The 27,520-nt window shown below is 41.4% G+C and overlaps 1 protein-coding gene across 1 annotated transcript in view; it reads left to right on the forward strand.

The window, feature by feature from the left end:
• The window catches only part of CADPS (Ca++-dependent secretion activator), a 482,801-nt gene that overhangs the window by 198,262 nt on the left and 257,019 nt on the right, over positions 1 to 27,520 (forward strand). Inside the window, 2 exon segments of the mRNA XM_011947195.1 lie at positions 11,444 to 11,524; positions 22,748 to 22,981. Coding sequence (XP_011802585.1) covers positions 11,444 to 11,524; positions 22,748 to 22,981 — 315 coding nt within the window.

Consider the following 27,520-nt stretch of genomic DNA (forward strand, 5'->3'; position numbering starts at 1 on the left):
AGAGTAAAATTATTTAACAGTACAAAAAGGCATTTTATTTCCTGTAATGTTTATGTCAAAATATCCAGAGAATATAATCCCCTCTGGCTTGTTTTGAAAAAGTGAACATTACCCATCAAATCAACTACCCAAACTAAATTTCAGAAATTAGTAAAAACTAAATTCAAAAATGAATGGCAATGAAAATAATTATTTAAATATATGTAATGTTTTACTAGTTTGAAAAAAATAACTCTTCTTTTTGTTGAAAGAATTCTGAAAGTTATCAAGTTCTGTGTTTATCCTGCTTTCACAGTTAGTAACATAATGCCTGAAACAAGGCAAGTGTTTAGTGAATATTTTTAAATGGTTAGTTGAATACTAGTATTTCCAGTTTCCAGGTGAGGAAGCAGAGACTCCCAGAGTTTAACTGGTTCACACCTCTATTATTCACACCACTTTAGTCAGTTATTCTCTGTCCTTTCTGCACTTAAATACTCACTTTCATTTACTCATTCAACAGAATTTAATAAGTTTAAACCATTTGTGTTCAGATTTCTGTTTAGGTCATGATTTGAGCACCTATTAAGTGTCAGACACCACACTAAGTGCCTGGAAAAACATTTCATTAACTCCTCAAAACATCCGTGCTACATAGATGTTATTGTCTCTATCTCAAATTTAACTATGCAAATATTTCTTAATCCCTTACCATACATCAGTTATTGGCTATTTTTATAATGAGCAAGACAGACAAGGTCTTTGCCAAAGGCACTTACAGTCTTGCACAGAACATGCCAAGAAGCAAATCACACAAATGTGATGGGAGTGATAAAACAGGAGATTCAGGCTGTTAGGGTGGCCTAGAAGAGGTGACCTTGGCTGAGACCAAGAAGGCTCCTAAGGTAGTAATATTGAGACTAGACTTTGGGTTAATGATTTACTGTTAACCAAACAAAGATGACAGAGTGCCGGGTGCAGTGGCTCACATCTGTAATCCCAGCACTCTAGGAGGTCCATGTGGGAGTCTGAGGCTAGGGGTTCAAGACCAGACTGGGCAACATAGCATGACCCCATCTCTACAAAAAATACAAAAATCAGCTGGGCATGATGATGCTTGTAGTCCCAGCTAGTCAGGAGGCTGTCGTGGAAGAATCACTTCAGCCCAGCAGGTCAAGGCTGCAGTGAGCTATGATCTCAACATTGCATTCCAGCCTAGGCAACAAAGAAAGACCCTGTCTCGGGGGGAGAAAAATGATGACAGAAGAGGAAAGAGAATTCACATTGACCAGGGGCCAAGCAAGAGTATGTCATGTTTGCAAACCTAGAAGTACAGAATGGTCTGAACCTAGAGAACAAGACAGAGTGGTGGGAGATGAGCCTGGAAAGCTGTGCAGGAGCCAGATGGGAACAACTCTCAAAGCTTTGATAAGGATCTCAGGCTCCTACTACCAACGGAAATGGAACGTTATTGACAGGTCTTCAGCAGGAGAGTAACATGAGCAAATGCACGTTCCAAAACAATGAGCAGCCTGCCTTGCAGAGCATGAATTAAATTCTTGCTTCATGGCATGGGGTTCGCAGCATCAGCACCACCCAGGAGATGTTTAGAAGGATGAATTCTCAGTTGTCACCTCAAGCCTACTGAATCAAAACTCCCCCAGGGTGAGGCCCAGGACTCTGTGTTTTAACAAGTTCTCTGGTTGATTTTTATGGGCATCAAAGTTTGAGAACCACTGGATTTTGATAGAGATTCTCAACCTTGGCTGCACATTGGAATCACTTGGAGGGTTTTTTAAAAATTGGCTGGGTGTGGTGGCTCAGACCTGTAATCCCAGCACTTTGAGAGGCTGAGATGGGTGGATCACGAGGTCAAGAGATCGAGACCATCCTGACCATCATGGTGAAATCCCGTCTTTACTAAAAATAAAAAAAAAAATTAAAAAAATTAGCCAGGCATGGTGGCATGCACCTGTAGTCCCAGCTTCTTTGGAGGCTGAGGCAGGAGAATCACTTTAACTCGGGAGGCAGAGGTTGCAGTGAGCTGAGATCACACCACTGGCACTCCAGCCTGGTGACAGAGCGAGACTCTATCTCAAAACAAACAAACAAACAAACAAAAAATACTGCTGCCTGGGCCCCAACCCAGAATATCACATTTAGTTGGTCCGGGTGCAGCCTCAACATTAGGATTGCCTTTTATCTCTCTCTGGGGATTCAGATATGCAGCCAGGAGGGAGAACTGCTGTGTATCATAGGGAAGCAAGAGAGCATGAATGTGGAATTGGTGACTGAGGATGGAGATGATGGCAGCCTGGCTTAGGGAAGTGGATCCACAGTATAGATGGATTCAAGAGATATTTAGGAGGTGACTGCACAGCTAGGAAGGGATAGACCAGGCATAGTCCCCTGCATTTTTCTTCACTAAACCACTTGCTTCCTCTATACCCTGGGGTTTGGCTGCCACATTCACACAGAAAGACAACACCCACTCTATTCTTTGAGTGGCTTCAGTTCCCTATGTCTTCAGGATAGTGCAGGTGAATTGGACAGTCTCCCAGCCCCAGATATAAAGATCATTAAGATAATCTATTAAAAAAAACACAGCTGCGTCCTCTATGCTGGATAAAAAACATAGTCTCTGGCCTCAATGGTACTAAATTATAGCCTTAACCTTGTAACCCATCATATTCGGGGCATCATGCTAAGTGCTTTATGAGTACTCTCTTCTTTCATTTTCATAACAAGCCTCTGCTGTTGGCATTGTTACTGTTAGGACTCCCACTTTGCAAATAAGGCCACAGACAGAGCTTAGTAGATTGTCCAATGTCACAGAGCTGGAAAGTGGCAGAGCAAGGATTTGAAGCCAGATCTGTTTCCAGCTCCTGGGTCTCTGACTACCATCTGCTATGGCTGCTCTGGAGTGGAAGAGAGAACTAAGGCATAGGGAACATAGAAAGCTTGCTAGCAATTTCTATAAAAGTGGGTTGATGCCTGTCTAAAGTAATCAAGGAGGGCTTCTTGAAGAAAGGCCTGAAGCCAAATTCTGAATGACATATCAGACTTGAAATAGTAGAAAGAAGAGGGGAGGTCATTTCAGGACTGCAGAGAAGATGGGGAAGACTGGTTGAGCACTACAGGATCATAAAGAACTGGATTGGTTTACTGTTTGGGTTTTTTTTTTTTTTTTTAATGTATTTATTTGCTGCTTGCTCAGAAAATTGCTGCATTTGGAGCTCTTGGGTTATATTTACTGCATTGCCAGAAGCCAGCAAAGACATAAAACTGGTGACTCAAATGCAGGCAGGGTTCTCATTGGCTGGCAAAACTTGGGAGCTAAACCCTGCATTTTGCAATCAAGGAGAAGTACATTGTTCAGAATGGAAACTTTGACCTACTCAAGGTCTTCTCTTGGAGAGGAAATAAGGCATGATAAAGAAAGACACAAATGATCTTATTTTAGCTCTCCCACAAATTAGGTAGTATCATCTCCTTGGATGATTTTTTGTAAAAACAGAATGTAATTGACTGCATGGGAGACCAAACTGCATGTTCTTTCTACAAATAACCCTGAAACAGAGCCCTTAGTGAAGACTCGGATGGATGGCAAGGCTGCAGATTTCATCAGATTCTCTTCCAGTAATAATAATAGAGTTGTATACACCTACAATGTATTGAACCTCTGCTCTCTGAGAATATTTATTGTCATCTTTACAATAGTCCTTTGAGGTTATTATTTTAGTGTTGCAGCTATAGATGCTCCAAGAGGTTAAGCGTCTGGCCCTGATCACACAGTGAGTATGTGTCACGGGCAACATTAGATCTCAAGGTTTTCTGATTCTGAAATCTATGATTTTTTTTCTAAGGATTATCCCCTCTATCTCAAGCTAATTATCTCTGAAACCACAGGCAAACTACTTAACCTTTTAAAGCTTGGTTTCTTACCCAAAAGGGGAGGAAATCTATTATACTACTTTAAGTGCTACAGAATCAGAATTTGTGTAAGGGAGAATATATGCAGGCTGTGGAATGCCAAGGACTAATGGCTGCTAAGATTTACTGAATGTGACTGCATGCCAAGAACTCTGCTAATTGTCATATGCATCCATCTTATTTAATCTCTTATCGATCCTGTGAGGTAGGTATTATCATTATTATTCCCATTTTAGAGTTAAAAGAGTTGAAAAAAAATAAAAGCTAGGGCTCAGAGAGGTCCAATCACTTTCCTAGGATTGCTCAGCTTTAAAGTGGAAAGGCAAAGATTTGAACCTGGACAGTGGAGTAGGGGCACCTGCTGACCATGTTTTACAGGCTCTACATTAAAGGTGGACACACAAGAGACGGGTTTAGGAGACGAGAGGAAGGAATTCGGAGGCAGCAGCCAGGCCTTGAATGCTGCAAAACAGCCACAGTTCAAACCCTAGCGCAGTCTTGTGGCAGGAGCTTGGGCACCCCCATCTCCTGGTTGGGAACTGACACTGTCCCAGCTGTAACTTTCCAGACTGCAGTGCACCAGGAAGGCAGCATTTGCTGGAGCAGCTTGTTTCTGAAGGAGGATAACAAAACATGGGGCTGTGGAGGAAAGGAGGGCCCTGCCAGCTGATGGGAGTGCTTTATGGGGAGGTGCCTCCACCCTCCTCTGCAGTGGCTCTTGGCAGCCTCCATCTCAGACACAAATCCCTGGGAACCCTGAGGGCACACTGGGAAGCGGAGAGAAAACAAAGTGAACAGATTGAGCTAAACCCAGGTCAGTAGGTGGCTTGCACTGCAGCTGCTTGTAAAGACCCCTGTCTCCACCCGCAAAGCCCAGAATAAGGAAAGATTTAATCAGGAAAGAGACTGGTTATAGGCCAGCAAAGTTCAGTCTTTACTGATTTCTGCAGAGAATGTCACTTGCTGGAACGCAGCCACTAGGCAGCAATACAGAGCAAGGTAGAAGTGAGTTGATTGGGAATTTGTTCCCAGCCCTCACTGATCATTGTGCGACTGTGGGTAGGTCATTCTCCCTTTTTGGGTCACAGCTGATTAACTCAGTCCTGTAGCCAGTCATGCAGTCATTTTATTCATCTGCCAGGCATTTACCCAGAGCTCACTCTGTATTTGCCACTCTAATGTACAGGTAGCACCTACATAAGGAGGTACCAGGGATCCAGAGGTAAGCAAAATAACACCTACCCCTGCCCTTATGGAACTTACAGCCTAGTAGGCAAACATAAAATCACATAGGTTACATGTAAATTACATGGTGATATATGTTAGTAAGGGAAAGGAAAAGGTGCTTAATTATAAGGAAAGACAGGAGAAATTCACAAATCTGGAGAGCAGAGCAGAGTTGCTGCAAAGCTGAAGGATAAAGGATAAGAAAGGGTTACCAGTCAAGGGAGAGATAAGGAAGAGTGCTCCAGGCATCAGGAACAGCCTGTGCAAAAACCTGGCAGCAGGAGAAAGCTAGCCCTCCCAAAAGCCTGAGCAAAGTATCCAGTGGAGCATACTGAGGGAGGATGTGGTGCCCGACAAGGCTGCAGAGCTCAGCAGGGGGCCACACCCCCAGTCTGATGTTACTACATTATCCCTGAAAATGCTTCCAGCCAGTCTGGATCACTAATCACTTTAGTTCTGAGACTGAAGTTGGTTCATTTACTCTGAGGCTGAGAACGATAGATTTTTCCAGAAAACAGAACCATTATTCAAATAATGCATAAAGTAATCTGCCTGTTTCTGTTTACATTTTCTATGTGTTTGAATCACATCCTCTCTTTGGTTGACTGAAGACTGCCTCTTGGCAGCGACACTAATGACTTTGGAAGAGTCTAGTGTTGAAGTTGCCTCCTTATCATCATTAGCTCAGGAGCACCAGAAAATTCAGGCATCCCCGGAGGTAGCTGGTACCCAAGGATGTCTCCCAGGTGCACTGTCAAGGCCAATTCTCCAAGGCCTCTGAAGCTAATGAGGAGACTCCAGGCCCAGGACCTGTGACAATTTCTTCATCACTCCAGAGGTCAGACAGGGCATTCCCAGGTGTGAATTCTTTTTTGCTGATACATAGGCCTATTTGCATAGTAGGACTGCTTCCTCCCTGTCTCCCCCATCCCCAAAATCTGTCTTCAGACATGAGAAAAATGAAGCACACAGGAAAATTGCCTCCGTGAGCACATCCCAGAATGTGTTCCTGGGAACACATGATCAGATCCTTTTGGGAATGTGGGGCTGCATGAGGTTGCCTTGGTGTAGGATTTCTTGCTCGTGTGTGTTGTGTATCTCCAGGAATGGGATAGAGTGAGTTTCCAGACTTTATTTGACCACAGAATCCTTTCTCATCGAGGATCTCGAGAACCAGCAGGACTGATATTCCCTAGAATATAACTTTGGGAAATACCAGTCTAGGCTTTTCAGATAATCCTGAAACATAATAGCTGAAACCTTGTCATTTCTCTCAGATGAAGGGACTGCGCATAGAGAGGTCACGACTTTGGCTCAAGATCCCACAGCTAAAGGCAGACTAAGGATCAGAACACAGGTTCCTAACATTCATTCCAGGGTTCCAGGGTTCCCCACCCTGATCTGATTTCTTTCATAAACCATAAAGGCAGGGAGGAGAATTAACATCTGGTGACTTCTCATTCTAAAATAGGGGATAACTCTATAAACTTTTCTAAACTGTAGGACCTCTGTGTGCCAACACCTACCTCACTGGGTGCTTTGAATGTGTATCATCCAACTTAATCCTCATAACATGCCAGGGTAGGTATCTTTTCCCAGTTTTACAGATAAGGAAACTGAGGCTCAGGAAGGTTCAATTGCTTGTTCAATCCCTGTCAGTAAGGAAATTGCAAAAACAAAAAAAAAAGCCAAGATTGGAACCAAGTCAGTCTAACTTCCCTTGGACAATGCAGCACGTTTTGTCTTTTTGTCCTTTCAGATAGCTATGCAAGATAAAATGATGTCCGCTCTGCAGATGAGGAAACTGAGGCGTGGTGAGGTTCAGAAACTTGACAAGGTTGCAAGGGTGCAACTCCACTCTGCTATATCTCAAGTCTGTGTTTAAGTTGGCCCTACAATGACAGGACAGAGTTTTCATCTATGCATTGATGAAAGAGTACCACCCGTGAGCTAGAGACAGTTGCCTCTGGTAGGCTTGAACTGATGGCTCAGGCAATACCTGTCTATACTTATGCAGTGCTGGACTTAGCTCTCCATCACTTTAAAGGAAAAGCCTGAGGAAATATTTCCCTTTGCTTGAGTGACAAGTCAAAACAACCACACAGCCTCTGCTTGACCTCTTCTAGTAGGAAGATTATTTGTCTAATTAGGTAAAGAGCCTTTATGCACATGTACATTTTTGAACCCTAATGAGCTGTCAACGTGAAAGGCTTGCCCTTGGCTCGGTTCTCCAGCTGATCTTTCCTTTCCTCAGTGGAAAAGACCAGCACAACAAACAGAACCTTGTTTCCATAGAAGCTCACTCTCTAACTTTTTCTTTCCAGTCCTTGAAAAGGTAATTATTTGATTTCTCTTTATATTTTGGGATTTCATACAGTGGAGCTGTCAAGCTCCTCACACGAGGATGGCCTTCTCTATCATGCCAAGCTATTTTAGGGAGCTTCAGTTGCATTTCCCTTTTCATCCTCTCTTCAGATCATTAGCTGTCAGGCAGCAGTGGCCGCCTTCTGGTCACTCCTGCTAATTAAAGTCTAACAGAGCAAGGGGACTCGACCCCAGAGAAAGTAGACGACAGAAAAGTCAGGGAAATTTGTCAAGAAATGGGAGCCTCTGATCACATAATTTCTGCTGCACAGACTGTCAGACCAAGACCCCACATTCACGCCAGTGAGGGACACTGTCCCATCTGGTACCTTCTCTTCTGAACCTTTGACGCCCCATTGTGGCCCATGTCAGAAATGCAGCCAACATGGACTGCTCTAAAATAACAACACAAGGAGCAGCAGCCACCATTCATGAGGGTTTGCTGCATGCCCAGCCATGGACTGAGCACTTTATATCCGTTGTCTCTGTTGATTCTCATGACAACCTCGGGTCTCATTAACCTGTATTCAGATGAGAAGAGCTGGAGCACAGAGAGGTTAAGTAACTTGCCCAAGGTCACACAGCTACTAAGTAGGGCAACCAGGATAAGGACACACCCATTGCTATTATTTCTTAGGAAGGAATCCAGCACTGCTACAGCCTCCCCAAAAGAAATGACAGAGGGTTGACATTTCTCTGCCCCCAGTGATGGCTCTATGGATAAAACTGGCACGTGTCTACAAGGAACAAAGCGAGGTTGCTGAGCTAGTTAACTGTCGGGATCAATTAGAAAAACCAAACAAGGCACTCAAGTATGAAGCCAACATAATGCAGAGCAAGAGTTCCAGTTTGAGGCAGAGCAGACTTGGCTTCAGGTGACTAGTACCACTTAACCAGATGTGTGATTTGGGGCATATTCCTCTACCTTACCAAGACTCAGTTTCCTCATCTGTCAAATCGGGATAATGATACCAACCTTACAAAGTTGTTTCACATGTGGAATTTTCCAAACTGCTCTGTGGAATGTTTGATTTTTGGTGGAATAACTGTGTAAAAGACAAGGTTAAATGCAGTTAAAAACAATTATTTACTCTAGAATTTCTCAAAGTCTTGATTATGCTGACATATTACTAATTTTCAAGAGGAATCTTCATTTCCTCACCCCAGAATCCTTTTTCGTGTGTGAATGTACATTCGCCTCTGTTTCTTGGTACCCTTTAGAAAAGGCTGTAAACAGGTTATAGGGTATTTGGTGTTTGGTGCAGGCTCAATAAATGCTAATCCCTTCTTCTTTATGCCCAAATCATGTCTGTTCTTGCTGGATTTAAGCTCCATGGAGTCAGAGACTTGTTCCTTTCTTATTCCAATATCTTGACATATCAAGATATTCCATAAAAATTTAATGAATGAATGAGTAAATTAGTGAACTAATGAATAAAAGAATAAATTAAGCTTAATGTAGACCTTGCCTACTCATCTTCATTACCAGCATTTTCTGCTGTTTCCAGTTGCCTTCTATGAAGCCAGTAGGAGAACCCAAATGCCTCTGGAAAATTTAGTAATGGAACTGGTTCTGTTGGGCTGTATTTTACTGCTTCTGTTTTAACCTGTATGAGCACCGTATCTTCTGATGAAATTCTCCTAATCAAATCATTTAGCTGTTAACCAACTTTAGCCAATAACCAAATCATTTTGCTGCTTCCCAGTGAAACAGTTGAATGTTTAATTTGCATATATATTTTGAACAAGACATTTCTGAGTGTTCCCAGTGGATTTGCACTTAGAGCTGAAGAACTCTTGGGCTTCCCAAGGGAATAAAAAGAAATGCAACTCATTGGAGCCTAAAAACAGCACTGAGGACATTGTATTTCCCACATGTGTGTATCTGTCAACAAGTGGTTATTGGGATGGACCAATGGTCAGTCATTTGACTGCTTTTGGGTGGTGTGCTTTATGTTTGCTTAGAATAGAATTTCCAACTCATGTTCTATGAGCATTATGCAAAAAAAATGAAAATTCTCGCTTCAGTTTAAAAATGGTTGCAATGGGGCCAGGCGTAGTGGCTCACGCCTGTAATCCCAGTACTTTGGGAGGCCGAGGCAGGCATATCACGAGGTCAGGAGTTCGCAGGCCAGCCTGGCCAACCTGGTGAAGCCCCGTCTCTACTAAAAATACAAAAATTAGCTGGGCGCGATGGTGTACACCTGTAATCTCTGCTACTTGGGAAGCTGAGGCAGGGGAATTGCTTAAATCCAGGGGGGAGAGGTTGCAGTGAGCTGAGATCGCACCACTGCACTCCGGCCTGGGCAAGAGAGCAAGACTCAATCTTGGGGGAAAAAAATAAATAGTTGAGTTGGTCAAAGTCTAACAAATTTTCTAACTGCAGAGTTTCTCAAAGACTTTGTAACAGAACACCCTTTGGAAAATGCTGCCTTAGAATACTTAGCCAAATGCTGCAATCCAGTCTTCATGATCTAAGGACTAGTCCTTCTCCCAAACTGTGGAAAGGGGAAGATAAAGTGATGTGGTTCCTGAATTGAACAGGGTGATTAAAATGTATAGCATAAAGCCAGATGGGTTTTCAATGTGTTTTGTAAAATAAACCAAAGAAGATTAATTATGATGCTTCAAAAGTATGACCATACATTTTCTAATGTTATTGTTTATATCATATTCCAAATAACTTATTTGCTATATCATTTCACAGCATAGGTGAGAATCTTTTTTTTTTTTTTTTGTAGGCAGGGAGCTTAAAACATTCTTCTAAAATTGATTTTAGAAGAAAGGGACTTAGAAAATTTACATATTTCTTATGCTACTTTTTGTTTTGAATTAATATCTACTAAAAAGAGGAATGAAAAACCAATTTATTTGAATGCCACTGTTCCTTAGTAAACTTTTCTGTGAATAAAATATAATTTGCTGAATAAGCAGACTCTATACAACTTGAAAGACAATGCTGGCTTTGCTTGGAAATAATAGTTTCAACTCATAAAATGGAAATGAGCAACTATGGCCTGCTACCTGTTGTAAATAAAATTTTATTAGAATACAATGGGTCTCATTCATTCACTTATATATTATCTATACTTACATATTGTCTAGTGCTGTTTTCATCTGCAAGGGAGGAGTCGATTTATTGCAACAGAGATCTTATGGCCCTCAAAGCCTAAAGTTTTGAATATAGAGCCCTTTACAGAAATGTCTGCTAGTCCTTTCAAAGAGTCATAGAAATATGTAAAAGGGATGAAGACTACATAACTGCCCCCTTTTTCTTTAGATAGAAAAAACTGAAAACAGAGAAGTTAGGGAATTGTCCAGGCCTACTTGTGCCCAGGTGTTCTGATCTTTATATCCAAATAGCTCTCATCATCAGGGAAGACAGGAATAGATTTCAAGTTAGATATCAACACCAGCTGATTGGAAGTAGCCATCTGGAGGGCTGGTTGAGGTCTCAGGGTTCAAAGAGAAGGAATGCAATGACTTATTAATCTTCCATGGTCCAGAGGTGGAGAGCGGCTGGACCCATGTCATGTGTGCACTGGGGATATGCACTATGTCTGCTCCTGACATTTCTAATAGTTATATTGCCATCTCCTTCCTTGTACATCTGCCGTGTAAGCACTTTCTTCATTGGGCCAAAAAGAAGTGTGCTTTGGGTCCTCATTAGAAACACTGCTCACTAACAGTTCAGAAGAGATTCATGATTCTTTTTCAAGGTCATTCAACTGCCTGTCTTAGCAACTGCCTACCACATCATGCTCTGCCTAGAAGAATTAACTTGGGATTTCACTCAGACTGGATTTGTCGGTTACAAGAATTTTTTTGTAACTGAAATATGTCCATGGAGCACAGTGCAGGGGGTGTAAAATGGAATGTCCTGAGTTTATTGGCATTTGTGACCCAAACTGAAAGTCTCAATGTCTGTGCTTTTGTGCAGCTGGACAATCCAGACGAGCAAGCAGCCCAGATCAGACGAGAGCTGGATGGACGTCTACAAATGGCAGACCAAATAGCCAGGGTAAGGAGACATCGGGGTTGTTTGCTGGGGTCCAGGCCAAATTCCCATTCAGGAAGCACACTGATTATTGACAGCCTCTAAAGGATAAAGCTGAGAAGCAGAGAGGAGAAAAGATGAGGACAGTCACCCTCATTGGGCCTTCAACCCTCGTTTCTCAAGGCAAGCTCTCCCAGAGATACCTCATGCATTTCCTATGCTCCAGTGAATACCCAAGCTCAGACCTCCAACCTTCCTTCTGAGTTCCAGACTCATAGTTCCAACAGTCTACTGAACATTTCCACTTCAACATTTTCCTGGCATTTCAGGTTGAATGTGTTCAAAATCTAGCTCCTTGTCTTCTTCCTCCCACCCCACACACATAACTATATTTACTCCTCTTCTCGTGTTCTTTACCCAATCGCTGTGGATGAAACCTCCTAGCCATTGTCAATTTCTCCTTCCTCCCTGCAATGTTCCACACTCAATCAGCCACCCTGCCTCCAGTGACAGCCTCTTAAATGTGGATCAGATCTCTTGACTGTTTTCCAGCCCTACTACTGGTGCTTTGATCCAGGCCCTCATCTTCAGCACATGGATGTTACAATAGCCTCCTAATGGGTATCCCTGGCTCTAAATCCCCCATTTTCTATCCATCGTGCACACAGTTGCCATGCTAAAACTCATATATAAACATCTCAAAACAGAACCTCAAAATCCTTCAATAGATTCCCTCATTGCTCCTAGGATAAAATCTAACCTCTTTAGAATGATATTTAAGACTCTTAACCAACAGGCTCTACCCTTTCATTTAACCTCACCTTGCACAACTTTCCCACCAGAACTCATCAGTCCAACTACAGAGAATGTCTCCCTCCGAATATACCAGACCCTTTCTGGGCTTGGTGTCTTTATACCCACTGGTGTCTCAACCTGGAGTAACCATTTTTCTCCCCTCCACTTAGCAAACTCACCTACTCAGCCTTCAGTACCTGACTTAAAACACCTTCTCTAAGAGCTTAGCAGTCAGTCCTTTCCACCTTTGTGCTCTCGTCAGACCACATATCAACCTTTATTATAGCAGCTCATTGAATGGTGATCATTCGTTTACATGTCTGAGTCTCCCAGTACATTGAACTCCTCAAGGGTTGAGGTTATGTCTTACTGTTGATGACTACAGCTAAGTGTTATCTACCATTATTGCTATCCCTGCCATCTGTGATATTATTAATAGTAGTCATGCCAGTCATATTAGTTGAGCGCTCATTCTGTGTCTAGCATGCTAAATGCTTCACATGTACCAACTCGGTCAATCCTCAAAACAGCCCTCCAAGGATATTTCAGTTATCATTCTTGGTTTAGAGATGGGGAAGTCCAGGTTGGACCTGCTGGGCACCAGCAAAGAGGTTGTGCCACACCCTAAGCTCAAGTCTATCTGAATATCAGGGCTGGTACCAGCCTTCTCTTAGGTGCAAAATTTAAGCAGACCTCCGGTAATCAAAATAAGCAATATTTTAGTAAAGTATTTTTAAACTATAATTAATACCAAAAAAATCCATGAATAATCTAATATAAAAATTGTAAATAGCAACAGGCTCCTGCTGATTCCTACTGTATTCACAGGCCCTGTGTGCGTATGAGGGTGGGGGTTATTAGAAACAGCAGGGAGGGTGGGCACAAGGTAGAGTTTTCTCTTTATGGAAAGAGGTCTCTCTGGACTTGGAGGTATAGAAAAGGATCCTACTGGAGGAGAAGCCAGAGAGAGTCCGAGAAGCATCGAAATCCCCCTGTGCTTAAGCAGTTTTACTGAAATGTTTTGCATCTTGTTTTTGGACATCTTTAAAGTTTATAATCCAGTCAGCCTGGTGGCTAAAAATAGTATGCGCTTATGGATCTGGCTAAAAGTATTATAAAAGGTTATGTTTTAAAATCCCACTTAATGTGAGGGTAAACATTAATAAAGCTTTAGAATTTACTTCTCCTGTAAAAATGTTTTCTACTGGTGGATTATCCAGGAAATGGAGGTCATTTGGTCTATTCATCTGCCTTTTAGAGAATGAGTATATTCCCAACTAATAAGTATTCATCCCATCTAAATAAAAATCACACACACCTCAAAAACAAGCTCATGGCACCTTTCATTTAGTTGCTTTGTTTATTTTAAGGCTCAATGTGGTAATCTGAGAAACTACTGTTAGGCTAATTTTAATTTTTAATAGACTATAGATGAGCCAAGATGCTCATCTCTGAATGGTAAATCAAAGAACTCTCTCCCCCAGCTCCCACCACTAAATATTCTGAAGCTAAATGAGATATTTTTAGCAATTTAGAACTAAGCATTCTTAGACAATGAAGTAGGCAATTAAAGTGGATCTTGATTATTATTTACAGAGCATGGAAAATGATTTCAGTATATACAGAGGGTCGTTGTATAGGGTATTGAGGGTTTCTATGAGATGGAGTGCCCTCTACTGTCTCTTGTTCTTTCAGAAATTGACTCTCTTCTGCAATGTTCATTCATGTCAGTGGCCCCCTTGCTATAGCTAACTGGTCCTGGAGTGAGCTCTTCTTCACCCAAGTGGGACCAGTCACAATTTCCGGCCTGCCCTGGCCATACGTGATTGGTCCAGAAATGGAAACTTGATGCAAACTAAACCAATGATTCCCTCCACAGGGCCTGTGGAATGTGAGTCAGCAAGGCTGTTGTCTTCCAGTGGTAGAAAGATACCTGTAGCAATATTCAATTCTTCCATATAGGGAAAAGATGATGAGAGAATAAAGCCAACACATAGAAACAGAGACAGACTCTACACTGAGATGTCAAGGAGCCCTCAATCCTGAGGACATCCGTTTAAGTCCCTGATTCTAATTATTCTTAAGCTTCAGCCGTGTACCTGCTTTTCCCTCAGTTTAGTCAGATCCCAAGAAAAATAAATTCTCCCCTTGCCTAAACCAGCCTGGCTAATACTGATGAAAATTGTGAAATATCTCCTCCACTAAATGTTAAATAAAATATCAAGATCTCAGATATTGGCTAGTTCATGAAGAGATATTGAGACAAAGCACCTCTGCTTCTTTTCAACATGCCCCGATTTTTCTATTTCCAGCATCCGTGAATTTTCGTGAGGATGTGCAATTCAACCCATATGGCTGAACGTCAGCTCCTGTAAATATCATAACCAGAAATTCCTGGATATAGATGTCATCCATCATATGTAATTCACTCTGTTCTCTGAATTAAAAGATGGGTAGAGCACTTTTGATTGCAAATAAGAGGCACCAACTCAAGCAAGCTTATGTAAAAGAGGAGATCAGGGATGGAGGAGTACTTCACAGAACCTGCAGAGAAACTACAGCCAGAACCCAGGAAAGAATAACCAGGACCTGCAGAGTGATCAGGACTCTCCCTGCATCTCCCATCTCTGTGTGTCACATTCGTTATCATTTCTTTCTTATCCCCTGCAAATTCACAATGCTAAGAATCAGAACTCTCACTGGCCCAACTTGGTTCAAGGGCCAACCCCTGGTGTAGTTAGCCAATCCACTGTGGAAAAGAGGTGAAGGTCTTGTTGAATACATGGATGCTGGGGATATATCATTTAGGGTGAGGGTGGGAAGAAGTGGGACTGTGGGTGGAGTGGACATTATGAATTGGGAAACACTCCAGGTGTACCCAATAGTAATAACTATCACTTACCTAGTGTTTTCCTATGTGCTGGATACTCCTTTAAGCATTTTACATTTGAGAATCTAACCCTCCAACAACCTAATGAGAAAGATGCTATTATTATCCCCATTTCACAGATGAGGAGGCTAAAGCAGAGACATTAGAGAATCTGACCAGGGTCGCTCAATGGCCAGAGTCTGCACTCTTAACCAGTATGCATACTATCATTACAAAATATCTTCACAAATATAGGCCCTCACTTTCTTCCTCATACCAGTCCAAGGATCCATTATGCCCTTTACCCAGGCTTTTACCTTGCCTCATCCTGACCTCTCTCTCTGCTAATCAGTCCTTTATTAAATGTGTCAGTCAGACACTGGCTGTGCAATTCACATAAAATCTCATTTAGACCCATGATGAACAATCTCTGGCATTACATTAATTCTCCCAAGTACAGGCAAATCAAGAAGTTTACATATGTTCAAGTTCACACAGCTAGTACACAGAAAACTGAGTTGTCTAATTCCACGTTTCATGCTATTTCTTTAGAATCCTCAGAAGAGAGGCAGGAATTTACTCCAGGACAGGACTCCCCACCATTCTTCACTCCCTGCTGGTTCCCCCTCCTGGAAACTGCTTTCTTTTCTCCACTAGAAGTTGTTGTGTGTTCCCTGCAGCTTATCCAGAAGCCCAAATGAAGCAGCAGCATTAGGCAGATTTGGCTCCTAGAACTCAGAATCCTCTCTACTTTGATTTTTTTTAGAATCTGGGAAAGATATTGTAGGGACCCTGGTTATTTTGCCAGTAGCACCCTCATCATCATATATTTCCACTGAAAGACATGTTTGTCCTCTCTTCCTAGGAGGGAAGGGAGGCAAGAGCACGCTGACTTTCCCTTACCCACGACCTTGCACTATAATCTATCAATTCAATCGCACCAGCATCTCACGAATCATCAGACAGAGACGGCTGCACAAGAACATCAGACTGAGACGGCCTCACTGTGAACATCAGTCATGCTGCCTTAAAAGTTCCAGAAAGAGATATGAATGCATTTTTTAAAATCTGGTAGAAAAGACTTAGTAATCCCTGCTCAAACATTTTCCCAAATCCTCTCATGTTGATATTAAAGTGTTCCCAAATTTCACCCAGGAATTAAGTCTAAGTTATTTAAATTGTGTGATCAAAAGTTGACATTTGAGCTTAAGCAGACAGATTGTGGCATTAGTGCTGCTGTGATATTTGCCAGTTCTTTTGGCCGAATTTTAGTGTAAAATTCCAAAATTCTTGAGCTAATTATTTAAGACAAATCATACAGTTTTTGTAGTGTCAGTGGCAGAGGTCTAGATGTAAAACACCATTGGTTCTTCAAGCCATTGTTTTAAATATGGAAATGCCACTTAGACCCCTGTTCCACGCAGAGCACAATTAGTAGCTCATATCCTGGCCCTGTTGCAAATATCAATAAGAAATAATATCCAAATATTTCTCTGATGGAAAAGTTCTGTTCCACACATTGCCAAAAATCAGATACAAATGGAATCCTCTCCTACCAGAGAAAGATATTAACCCCCAACTTTCAAAATAATGTTGGACGTGGCATCCGTGCTGTGTTATGAAGTAACATAAGTGTCCAGTACACAGTAGGAACTTATTCCAATTTGTTGCCTGAAAAGTTAAAAAAAATGTGTGTGCAGGGAGCCCCTTTGACTCTGGCCTCTGTCAGTAGCTAAAAATCCAGGGAAACCTGAGCTCATGGAAAAATATAAATGCCAGGGAGGTCCTCTGAAGCTTGTTCAAGTGGAAGGAAGTCCATCCAGCTTATAAAAGCTGAGGAAGTAAGACCAATTGGGTAAATAAACTAGCCTAGAAAACTATAATGCCTGAGCCCAAAGTGCCTTTTAATGTCTGTGATGCTGACTTTGACAAATTAATACCAAGACCTCTTTCTCTCATTTAGTCTGCTGGCCCCATCCTCATTACTCCCTGTGCTTAACCCTACACAGAGCACATTGGCTGGGCAATGGTGGAACGGCCATTGCTGTGGAGGACTCAGCTGTCACCAGCCTTTTGCTGACCACTATGAAATGAGGTGATGTGTACACAGTGTAGGTTCTCTAGAGTTGCCTTAGCTCTATAGACATTTGGAGCCAGATAGTTCTGCCTTATCCTATCATGGCTAAGAACAAAAACTCTGCTGGGTTTCAAGGTTAACTCTACTAATTATTGCTTAACATTTCTGCCTCATTTTCTTCCAAAAAATAGGGATAAATAGCAGCATGTGCATCGGTGGGTTGTTGGAAGGATTAGACGAGGTAAAATAAAGCATGTAAAGTGTTTCACCTAGTGTCCAGCACATAGTTAGCACTCAGTAAGTGCCAACTAACATTATTATCTTTACTATAGGCACCATCGTTATTAGTAGTATTGTTGTTTGTAGTGGTGATGGTAGTAGCATAGTGCTTGCAAAGGATGTGTGTGTGTGTGTGTGTGTATAAAGAGAGGCTGTGTGTGTCAGTGATCAAAACGTATTCATGTTATGATCTCTCATTTTTCACAATAATTCTATGAGGTTTATTATCCTCATTTCAAATGTGGGAACCAAAATTCAGATGGGTGAAGAAATCTGTCCAAACTTACAAAGCTAGTAAGCAGCAGACCCAGCATTCAGGGTCGAGTCTGTTTCACTGTCATGGACTGGATGAGTTCCTTGGTGCCCTCCTTGTACTCTGCACACCTCTGTTACTTCATGTGTCACTAACTGGTCATTTTCTGGCATGTCCCCCCATACCGTCACCTCTCGGCTGGCTTTTTCATCTCCAGTGACAGCCATACCACCTGACACATGACAGAAGCCCAGGAAGTGTCTGAGATATTGGATTAAATAGCCGCAGCACTGTCAGTGAGCTCCAGTGTCTAGCATGGGCCCTTCTGTCACATTCCTCCTTCTGATCACCCACCAGCTTTTGTCATTTGAGCCTTTGGGGTCTATAGGGAACCTCACTCTGAGTGGGGGCAGGCTTGTCATCATTTACACATACCTCATTCATCCTTTCTGGGTAAAAATCCAAAACCAGAAAAGAAAAGCCAATAGCTAAGGGAGGCATTAGAACTTTCAGATGCTATTTTTCAAGATGTTCCAAAATCTCTCAGAGCGTAAATAACCCTAGTAGGAATCGTCCTTGGGAGGCTATCTCCATTGAGGAATGTTATCAGCCCAAAACAAAAATAAATGGCCAGCAGAGATTTTTTTTTGGAGGAATTTGCCCACCCATACACTATGTTTCTCATAAACAATATGAATAAACAATTCTTCTGTCAAGGCTAATCTATTTTTGTGCTTGAAAAAGTAGCAATAGAGATGGACGACTGCATTTTCCTTATTTTGGCACAACTTCAGCTTTGAAATGTGTCTGTAATGGGTCTGCCACTGAAAAGCTCCACTCAAGAACCTCAGCCTGGATTGATGGAATGCTATTTCTTCCCAAGGCTTAAGTACTTGGACCAGAAAAATCTCCTTGTTTTCCTTGCAGACTTCAGTTTTTATGAGCCTCTTTTTTATGGTGTCATTAGGAACTGTCCAAGTTCCGGGACAAGTGATCATTCTTTGGATTTTTCCAATATTTTGCTAGATAGAATTTGCTGGAGCTGACTCTCAGCGTGGTGGTACCTGTAACCACTGGGTCTCCTCAAAAATCTCAGGACTGTGGAGTTAAAAGGCACTGAGTGAGTCCCTAAGACGAGTTGTGATAGAAAGAACTGCACTTGACAAGACAGTCTCTCAAAGTTGATTAGCAAGAAGAACCCACTTCACAAATACTAGCTCTTTTCTTCATCCTCCTGGCAACTACCAAGCCAGCAACTGGCATTAAAATCAGAAATTCCCCACTTACCAAGTTCCCCCACCCGCACCAAATACCATGAAGTTCACTGAGGTTTTGGCCCCAGTATTAGGAGGCAAGATACAGGTCAGTGTAATGAGCTTCAAGCTCTTGGGATGTAAACTTTGCTCCGTGACAGCCTTTAATGGGGCCTAAGGACTACTCTCAGACCATGAGTTAACCTACCTCATTCTTCCCTTCTCTCTCCAGAGAGTTAACCTACCTCACTCTTCCCTTCTCTCTCCAAAAAATATGAGGAAATATTGTGTGACTATGTACAGCTGTATAGACCTTCTTGGATTAATGGTTGCCTGTAATATCTTCCATGGGAAGGAAAAAAGAACTGTGACCCTATCTCAGCCAACTCAACCTGATGGGAAACTCTTCTTTGCCCATCAGACCCTCATCCCAAAGGTCACTCTCTCTGGGAAGCCACCCTTGATTCTCTCAGAAAGGATTTGCATCATATTATACTTCCATTACAGTGCCTACCTTGATGTTCCATTATAGATCTTTCTCCCCAGTGGCTGTAAGCACAAGGAATATAGTTTACATCCTCTCAACGTGATCCCCCTAATGCCTAACTCTGTACCATACACAGTGTATGTGGCAGTAAATGTTTTCCAAGTGATGGGGACCCAGCAACCAAGTCCTGGCATCTTGATGGATTTGCATAAAAGATATCCAAGTTCTGAGGTTCACACTTGTCCCTGATCAAGTCCAAGAATGGTAAAACTTCAAGGCCACTGCGCAGGAAGTTTTAGAGAAATATGACTTTTGAGATTCTTTTGTGATGAATCATTAGTAACTCTTGTTAAGATCATCAGCCTATCATCTCATTTCAGAAGCATCCATTCTGCTCCTTCTCTCACATTCACCCACAGCGAGTTCAGAAAGCACCACACAGTGGGCTGAGCCCAGTCTTAAAAGCAGGATGTGATTATACTAAGAAGTTCCAGAAGAAACTGGTACTGTAAGGTTGTGGAGTGGATTTCAGACCCCTATATTTATTCACATGGAAAAGCAGAATCTCAGTGTTCTTCCAGAACTTAATTTATCATCTCTCCACCTCCTCCTCACAACTGAATATTAGCTACATTGATATTTAATATGGACATTTTTGACAAGCCATTGATCCATTCACTCAATTCATATGTATTGAATACTTATTATGTGTCAAACTTTATGCTACATACAGAAAATACAACAGGAGTATTAAGATAGATATGGTCCTGAATCATTGCCCAGCAGGAAAGACAGACATTAAACAAATTTCACAATTGATTCATTAATTATAATTATAGCAAGTGTCTTAGTCTATTCAGGCTGCTATAACAGAATACCATAGTTGGCATAAACAAGAGAAATTTGTTTCTCACAGTTCTGGAGGCTGGGAAGTTCAAAATCAAGGCACCATCAGATTCGGTGACTGATGAGGGCCCACTTCCTGGTTCATAGACAGCTGTCTTTTTACCAGGTCTTCACATGCTGGCAGGAACAAATGAGCAGCTCTCTGAGGCCTCTTTTGTAAAGGCACTAATTCCATCACGAGGGCCCTCATGATCTAATCACCTTCCCAAGGCCCATCTTCAAATGCCATCACATTGAGGATTAGATTTCAACATATAAGTTATGCAAGGACACAAACATTCAATCCATTTCAATAAGTGCTAACAAGAAGGTGAGTTAGCAAGTGCAACAGGAGGACCCAACTCAGGGAAGTGAAATTTTGAAGCTGAAATATGGAAGAGGACAAGAAGGCTGTTAGTTATGCAGGGAGGTAGGGAGAGAAGGGAACAAGACTTATGACAGCCTTCATGTAGGAAGAAGACTGGCACTGGACCAGCACAACGACATCTCCAAGCTCTATGGAGAAGAACCACTCTCTGCATTTGACTGAAGCTGTGAGGTGGCAAGGAAGAAAAACCCTTTTAACTAACTGTTGGGTAGGGGAATTACTGAAAGAAAAATAAATTCTTAAGGAACCAATGTACAGGAGAAATAACTAGGCCTATGGAAATTAGAAAATGATAAAAGTCAGAGTTCCTTTCTGTAACTCTAGACAGCATCTTCTTTTCTTTTCTTTTCTTTTCTCTCCCTTTTCCTCCCTCCTTCAGTCCCTACCTCCATTACTTCTTCTCTCTCTTTGTCTCTACTTCTTTCTCTCTCTTCTTTTTAAGTGTCTTATTCTGCTTTGACCTGATCCAGTGTGGCAGCCAACCCTGAGTCTGTAAGATGTTACTGTTTCAGTTCTACCAGCCAATTGCAGTCTCAATGTCTCTCAGGCTAGTTCAACTGCTTGACAGAGTAAATCTGATTGATGACTGGGCACTTGATAGAATTAGTTGGTTCATCTTGACTCAGATGCCCGTGACTCAGCTTATTTTTTTGCCACACAAAATTGGCATACCAATTCATGTTCTGTGGGATCTGGGTTTAATTCTACTCTCAGCCACAAGGACAGAGGGCATAATCTATGCCTATGCAAATCAGCACAGCATATACTGGCCATAGAAATTGGCCAGTAATATGGCCAATTGGACATGTACATAAGTTAGACTTTGGGTGAGAATTTGGGGGTGAAAGACTGCCTCCATCTTCCTTGCATATTACAAGAGGAAATATTCACTCTTCCATTAGACAGCATGATGTGATGTTGTACAGTTCACATCTTTAGCAACATTTCTGTGACAATAAGGGAACCAAACTGAGCATGAAGCCACCCCAGAGGAACCAAACCCAAGATTTTAACAAAAATCTCAGTTGGGTGATATCACCTGAGCCCTGAGTCCAGCCTTTCCTAAAGCTGGGTCTACCCCTAGGATATTTTTCTTTTGTTGTTTTAAGCCAGTTTGAGTTGGATTTTTCTGTCATTTCCAAAAAAAAAAAAAAGTCAGGCTGACTTGGCTTGCTTCTCGCTCCATCAATTATGGAATAGGGCTTGGGAGGGCAAGTTTATGTTTCAAGTGGTAAATGACTGTTTGGGAAGGTGATTGATCCAAAGCATATTCCAGGGAACTTAGAAGTATGAAGAAACAAATAGCATGGTTAGCAATGTTGCAATTACATCTAAATTTATAAGCAAGAAAGGAAAACATAGTGGTCAGTTATGATACCAAATTGCTCTATCTTCTAAATAATTTTAATCACATTTTTCATCACTTCATTAATTTGGTTCAATTTTTCTTGAAAACAGTAACTATTATTCTTAGAAATAGATATAGACTATGTTTGAAACATCTCAAATGAGCTTCTTTTGAATTATTCATGTGAGAAAATCTCTGTAGATATCCAGAAATAGGGTCTCTTTCTGTTTCCCTCACTTAAAAACAAATGACTGCATTTTACTAAAAAGAAAAACTGAACTGAAACCAGATTTAAAAAATAACACCCCATTTTTCTTCCTACAAATCAAATTTGCTGAAGAAAACTGGGGGAAAAATAGAACTATAATAAAGCATTTCAATGTTTCTTACTGTATGTACGTGTTCCTTACCTGTTAGGATGTATAAATAACAAACAGGCAGGCAGCTGTCTACTCAACTAGGCTGAACATTTTTCTAGCACAAGGCCATGAAATCTGGGTGAATTTCACTAGTAGTAGATGTGATCCTAACTCTGGGCCATGAGACAAAGACCTTCTATATAAATCAGCTCCCTATTTACTCCTCTGCTCATACTTTTCTTTTTCTTCCCAAGGAACGCAAATTTCCCAAGTTTGTATCCAAAGAAATGGAAAATATGTACATCGAGGAGTTGAAGTCGTCTGTCAACCTGCTCATGGCCAACTTGGAGAGCATGCCAGTATCTAAAGGCGGGGAGTTCAAGCTCCAGAAACTCAAACGCAGCCACAATGCTTCCATCATCGACATGGGCGAGGAGAGTGAGAACCAGCTCTCCAAGTCAGATGTCGTGCTGTCTTTCTCATTGGAGGTAAAAAGCCCTGAGCCCTTGAAAGTTTCTTGGCACAGTGAGTAGGACATGGGTGATTAGATGCATCACAATCAGCTTGTTTTTTCTTTTGCACCCCAGGAGCAGTTATTATAATAACAGCATGCTAAGCTTAGGTCAGCTAATCAGCAAGTGATTTCCCCATCTCCAGGAGCCCACATTTTTCTTAAGGAAATGCAATCTGAAAGCCACCTACTAAATTTAATCTTGCATTACTTTCTGTCTTAAAACAGTGCTCAAGGATTTTATAAAGACCTTACATAATTTAGAAAGTTAAAAATTTTGGCAACCAGTTTTACAGTTATTAGAGAGGCAAACTAGCATCATATTGTGGCGAGTTGTAAGTTTTCTTTCCCATCATCCTTCCTGTTGGCTACAAGGTAGAGAGTCCCCTGTGGTGGAGGCTTTTTAAGTTTATCTCAGCTCCCAAAGTAAGTACACATTCAGGCTAGTATTGTGGCAAAATGCTGAACATGTCAATAAGTTTCTCTATCATTTCTCTTCACGCATTTTCTTTTCATATGTATATAATCTAAGGAGTAGTTCTGATGTACCTATGTCAGAATTACCTGGGAAGGTAGTTCACTATGCAGATTCCTGGGTACCACCCAGACCGACTAAGCCAGGATCTCGAGGGGGTGGGAATATAAAACAGTGCAGCCACTTTGGAAAATAAGTTAGCATTTTCTGAAAAAGTTAAACATAAAACTACCATATGATCTAGCAACTCCACTGTCAGATACCTAATAAAAATGAGAACACATGTCTGCACAAAGATTTGACTACAAGTATTTATGGCAGCATTATTTATAATAGCCCAAAATGGAAACAACCTAAATGTTAATCAACTGATGAATGGTTAGCAAAATGTGGTATACCCATACAATGGAATATGACTCAGCAATTAAAAGGAACAACCCACTGATACATGCCATGACATGGATGAACCTCAAAAATATGCCTGGTGAAAAAAGCCAGGCTTGGCATGGTGGCTCATGTCTGTAATCCCAGCACTTTGGGAGGCTGAGGTGGGAGGATTGCTTGAGCTCAGGAGTTTAAGACCAGCCTGGGGAACGTAATGAGACATCATCTCTACAAAAAAATATATATTTTTTTTAATTAGCTGAGTGTGATGGTGTGCACCTGTAGTCCTAGCTCCTTGGGAGGTTGAGGTGGGAGGATCAGTTTAGCTGGGGAGATTGAGGCTGCAGTAAGCCATGATCATGCCACTGCACTCCAGCCTGGGTGACAAAGACAGACCCTGTCTAAAAAAAAAAAAAATGTCAGACACAAAAGATCGCATATTGTATGATTCCCTTGATATAAAAGGTCCTAAAGGCAAATCTACAGAAATAGGAAGTGGATTATTGTTCCCTGGGGCAGGGGATGGAAATGGGCATAAGAAATCTTGTTAGGAGAACTAAAAATATTCTAAAACTACTTTATGATGATGGTTACGCAACTTAGCAAATGTACCAACATCACTGAATTGTGCATCTAAAATGGGTCTATTATATGATATGTAAAACATGCCTCAATAAAGTCATCAGAAAAAAAAATTCTAGACAGGGTTCAGCCCTGGACTGTATACTTTAACAAGCCCGTACATACTTCCTATCCACTCCAAAATTTGAGAACCGCTTGCAACTTACTAAAGTTCAAAACCCCACAAGGGTTTTATGATAACCTTAGATATGAGGAGACCAAAAGAAGAGATCAAATTTTTGTGGAATTAATTAGAATGTGTAAAAACTAAATCAGTTTTCTAGAACATCATTAAAGACTGCTGTGAATTAACTGCAGGTAATTTGTTTTTCTGTGCTAAGTTTGGATGGAGATACTCACATTAGTGTTTTCAACATGTATTGTGCAGTTGGAAGAGGCAGTATTCAATTAAATATAGAGTACTTAGTGTGTGAAAAAATCATCAGTGTAATTTCACAGAAACTTTCTTTTTTTAAAAAGCAATACTGCCACCTGAGATACTGAGTGTATTTTCTTAGGTGTCTGAATTTGATTATTGCCAATTAAAGGCATCAATTTATTCCCTACTGCCTCTTGTCCTCCTACAGAAAGCAGGGGAAAGTGGTTTATTGATTTTCATGAATATTTTAAATCTGTAATTTTCTTTCCTCTTTTTTTTTCTTTTTCTTTTTTTTTTTTTTGACACAAGGTGTCACTCTGTTGCCCAGGCAGGACTACAGTGGTGCAGGTGCAATCTTGGCTCACTGCAGCCTCAACTTCCTGGGCTCAAGTGATCTTCCCACTTCAGCCAGCCTCCCAAGTAGCTAGGACTACAGGTGCACACCACCAAACCCAGCTAATCTTTGTAATTTTTTGTAGAGATGGGGTTTTGCCATGTTGTTCAGGCTGTTCATGAACTCCTGCACTCATGCTATCTATCCACCTCAGCCTCCCAAAATGCTGGGATTGTAAGCGTGCACCACAATGACCTGCTAAATCTGTACTTTTCTAATTCTTTGTCAATACTCAATATTACACAGCTGATTATCTGAAATATAGATGTAGACAAGTTCATGTTCCTATGTGTACATGATTCAAATGGTTTGACTTGTAATTGAAAGTACAGAAAGAAATGTCCTAGGATTCCCAAATAATTTTTAATGAGAACACTGAGTTGCACATCATAGAAAACTGCCAGCAAAAACCATTGCACATCTGTCTGTGAATATGTTTTGGTGGGCACAATGGGGGAGGAAAGAAGAGGGAGAAAGAGGATTGTCATCTCCATCTCATCAGGGCAGATTTGAATTTGCAACTTGGTGCAAGACATATTTTACATAATTATACACTTTCATGGCTGGAGGGACACCAGGTAGTAATTAACTTTGCAGTGAGGGAAGGAAGGTCCAGGGTGCCCAGAAGCCAGGCCTTGGGCAAAGGGCATGCGCTAACAGAAAGCAACTGGTGTTTGTAGAATGCCACTATGGGCTAGGTGCTTTCTCATCGTAACACGGTGAATCCTCACAATAGTCTTTTCAGGTATTTGCAGGTGTAGTAACTAAGCCTCAGAGAGGTTGAGAAACCTGCACATGATGACACAGCTTGTGAAGATGCGTAATCAGGATGTGAAGATATTTTAAATTCCAAAAGTTGTGCTCTTTCATTGTGCCTTCCATTTCTTTCTATTATATGTTCTTCCCAGTGTAAAAATGTTCAGTTATGTACATCATCTCATTTGATCCTCACAGAACAGCCACAGGATACATATTATTACCCCCACTTTACAGATCAGGAAACTGAGGGCCTGGAGATTTGAAAGAAAAATGAAGTGACTTCAGCATCAAATCATTTGCCCAACATCACACGAGTAGTACAATGGTTCTGAAAGTATGGCTTCTGGGTCAGCAGCATCAGCATCACCAGGAAAATTGTTAGAAATGGAAAGTCCTAGGCTCCAACCCAGGCCTACTGATTAGAAACTCTGGGGATCAGAGCCCAGCAGTCTTTAGTTTAACAAGCCCTGTAAGTGATTCTGATTCACATTAAGTTTGAGAACCAGTAGCAAAACTGTGACTTGTGAAATCCTGGTTCAACGCTAACCCTATTGTACTTTCTTGAATCTGATGCACTAAGGAAGTATACATTTTTTGCACACCCATATTCTTCTTCTTGTGTAATGCCATTACCTGTTTTGGAGTACAACTGAATGATTTTTTCATATATAATGACTAATTGTATATCTCTGATGTGAGTCATTTGTTTCAGATTTTTTAATCGATCTCTTTCTTCCCTGCTTTGTGCATTCTTCTCCCTCCCCGTTCTCTCATGACAAGGCATACTGCTAAATATCAGAATAGTAGGTGATTACCTGGAGTTTGGGGAGGTGGTAGGAAGTGCCAGAAACTGTAAATGATACATTTTGGTCCGTCATGACACCAGCTTTTTCTCTCAGTCTGGACCAGAGACTATGCAGCTGCAGACATGTTTTTGTTTTGACTCAATAATATTGGCCTGTACAGAGTCTGTGTATTTTATTTCTCCCTATTTGAATTATTGTCAACATTTCAAAATCAGCTTTCTCACTGTGACTCTGATTCAGTTTTCCATTTTCTGGAAGGCAAAATTGGAGTATCTGGTAACTCTAAACTGAGAAAAGACAAGGCAACAACGGGTTGTAACTGGTAGCTGCTCCCTTTAGAAGAAGCATGTGCTCTCCAGTTTGCCATAGTCCCCACTACTCCCTATTGCAGCTCTGAATCTAATGCTAAATAGTACTTGCCCTTTATTTTAGTATTTGCACTACTACTTATCTTATTGTGAAGAAAAAAGTGAATTTATGAGCCTGTGTCTCTTTTAAGTGCTGAACCAAAAGCCAGACAATTTTTTTTATATACTTTAAGTTCTAGGGTACATGTGCACAATGTGCAGGTTTGTTACATATGTATACCTGTGCCATGTTGGTGTGCTGCACCCATCAACTCGTCATGTACATCAGGTATAACTCCTAGTGCCATCCCACCCCCTCCCCCCTCCCCGTAACAGGCCCCAGTGTGTGAT

Source organism: Colobus angolensis, unplaced genomic scaffold, assembly GCF_000951035.1.
Source record: "Colobus angolensis palliatus isolate OR3802 unplaced genomic scaffold, Cang.pa_1.0 Scaffold26, whole genome shotgun sequence".
Lineage (NCBI taxonomy): Eukaryota > Metazoa > Chordata > Mammalia > Primates > Cercopithecidae > Colobus > Colobus angolensis.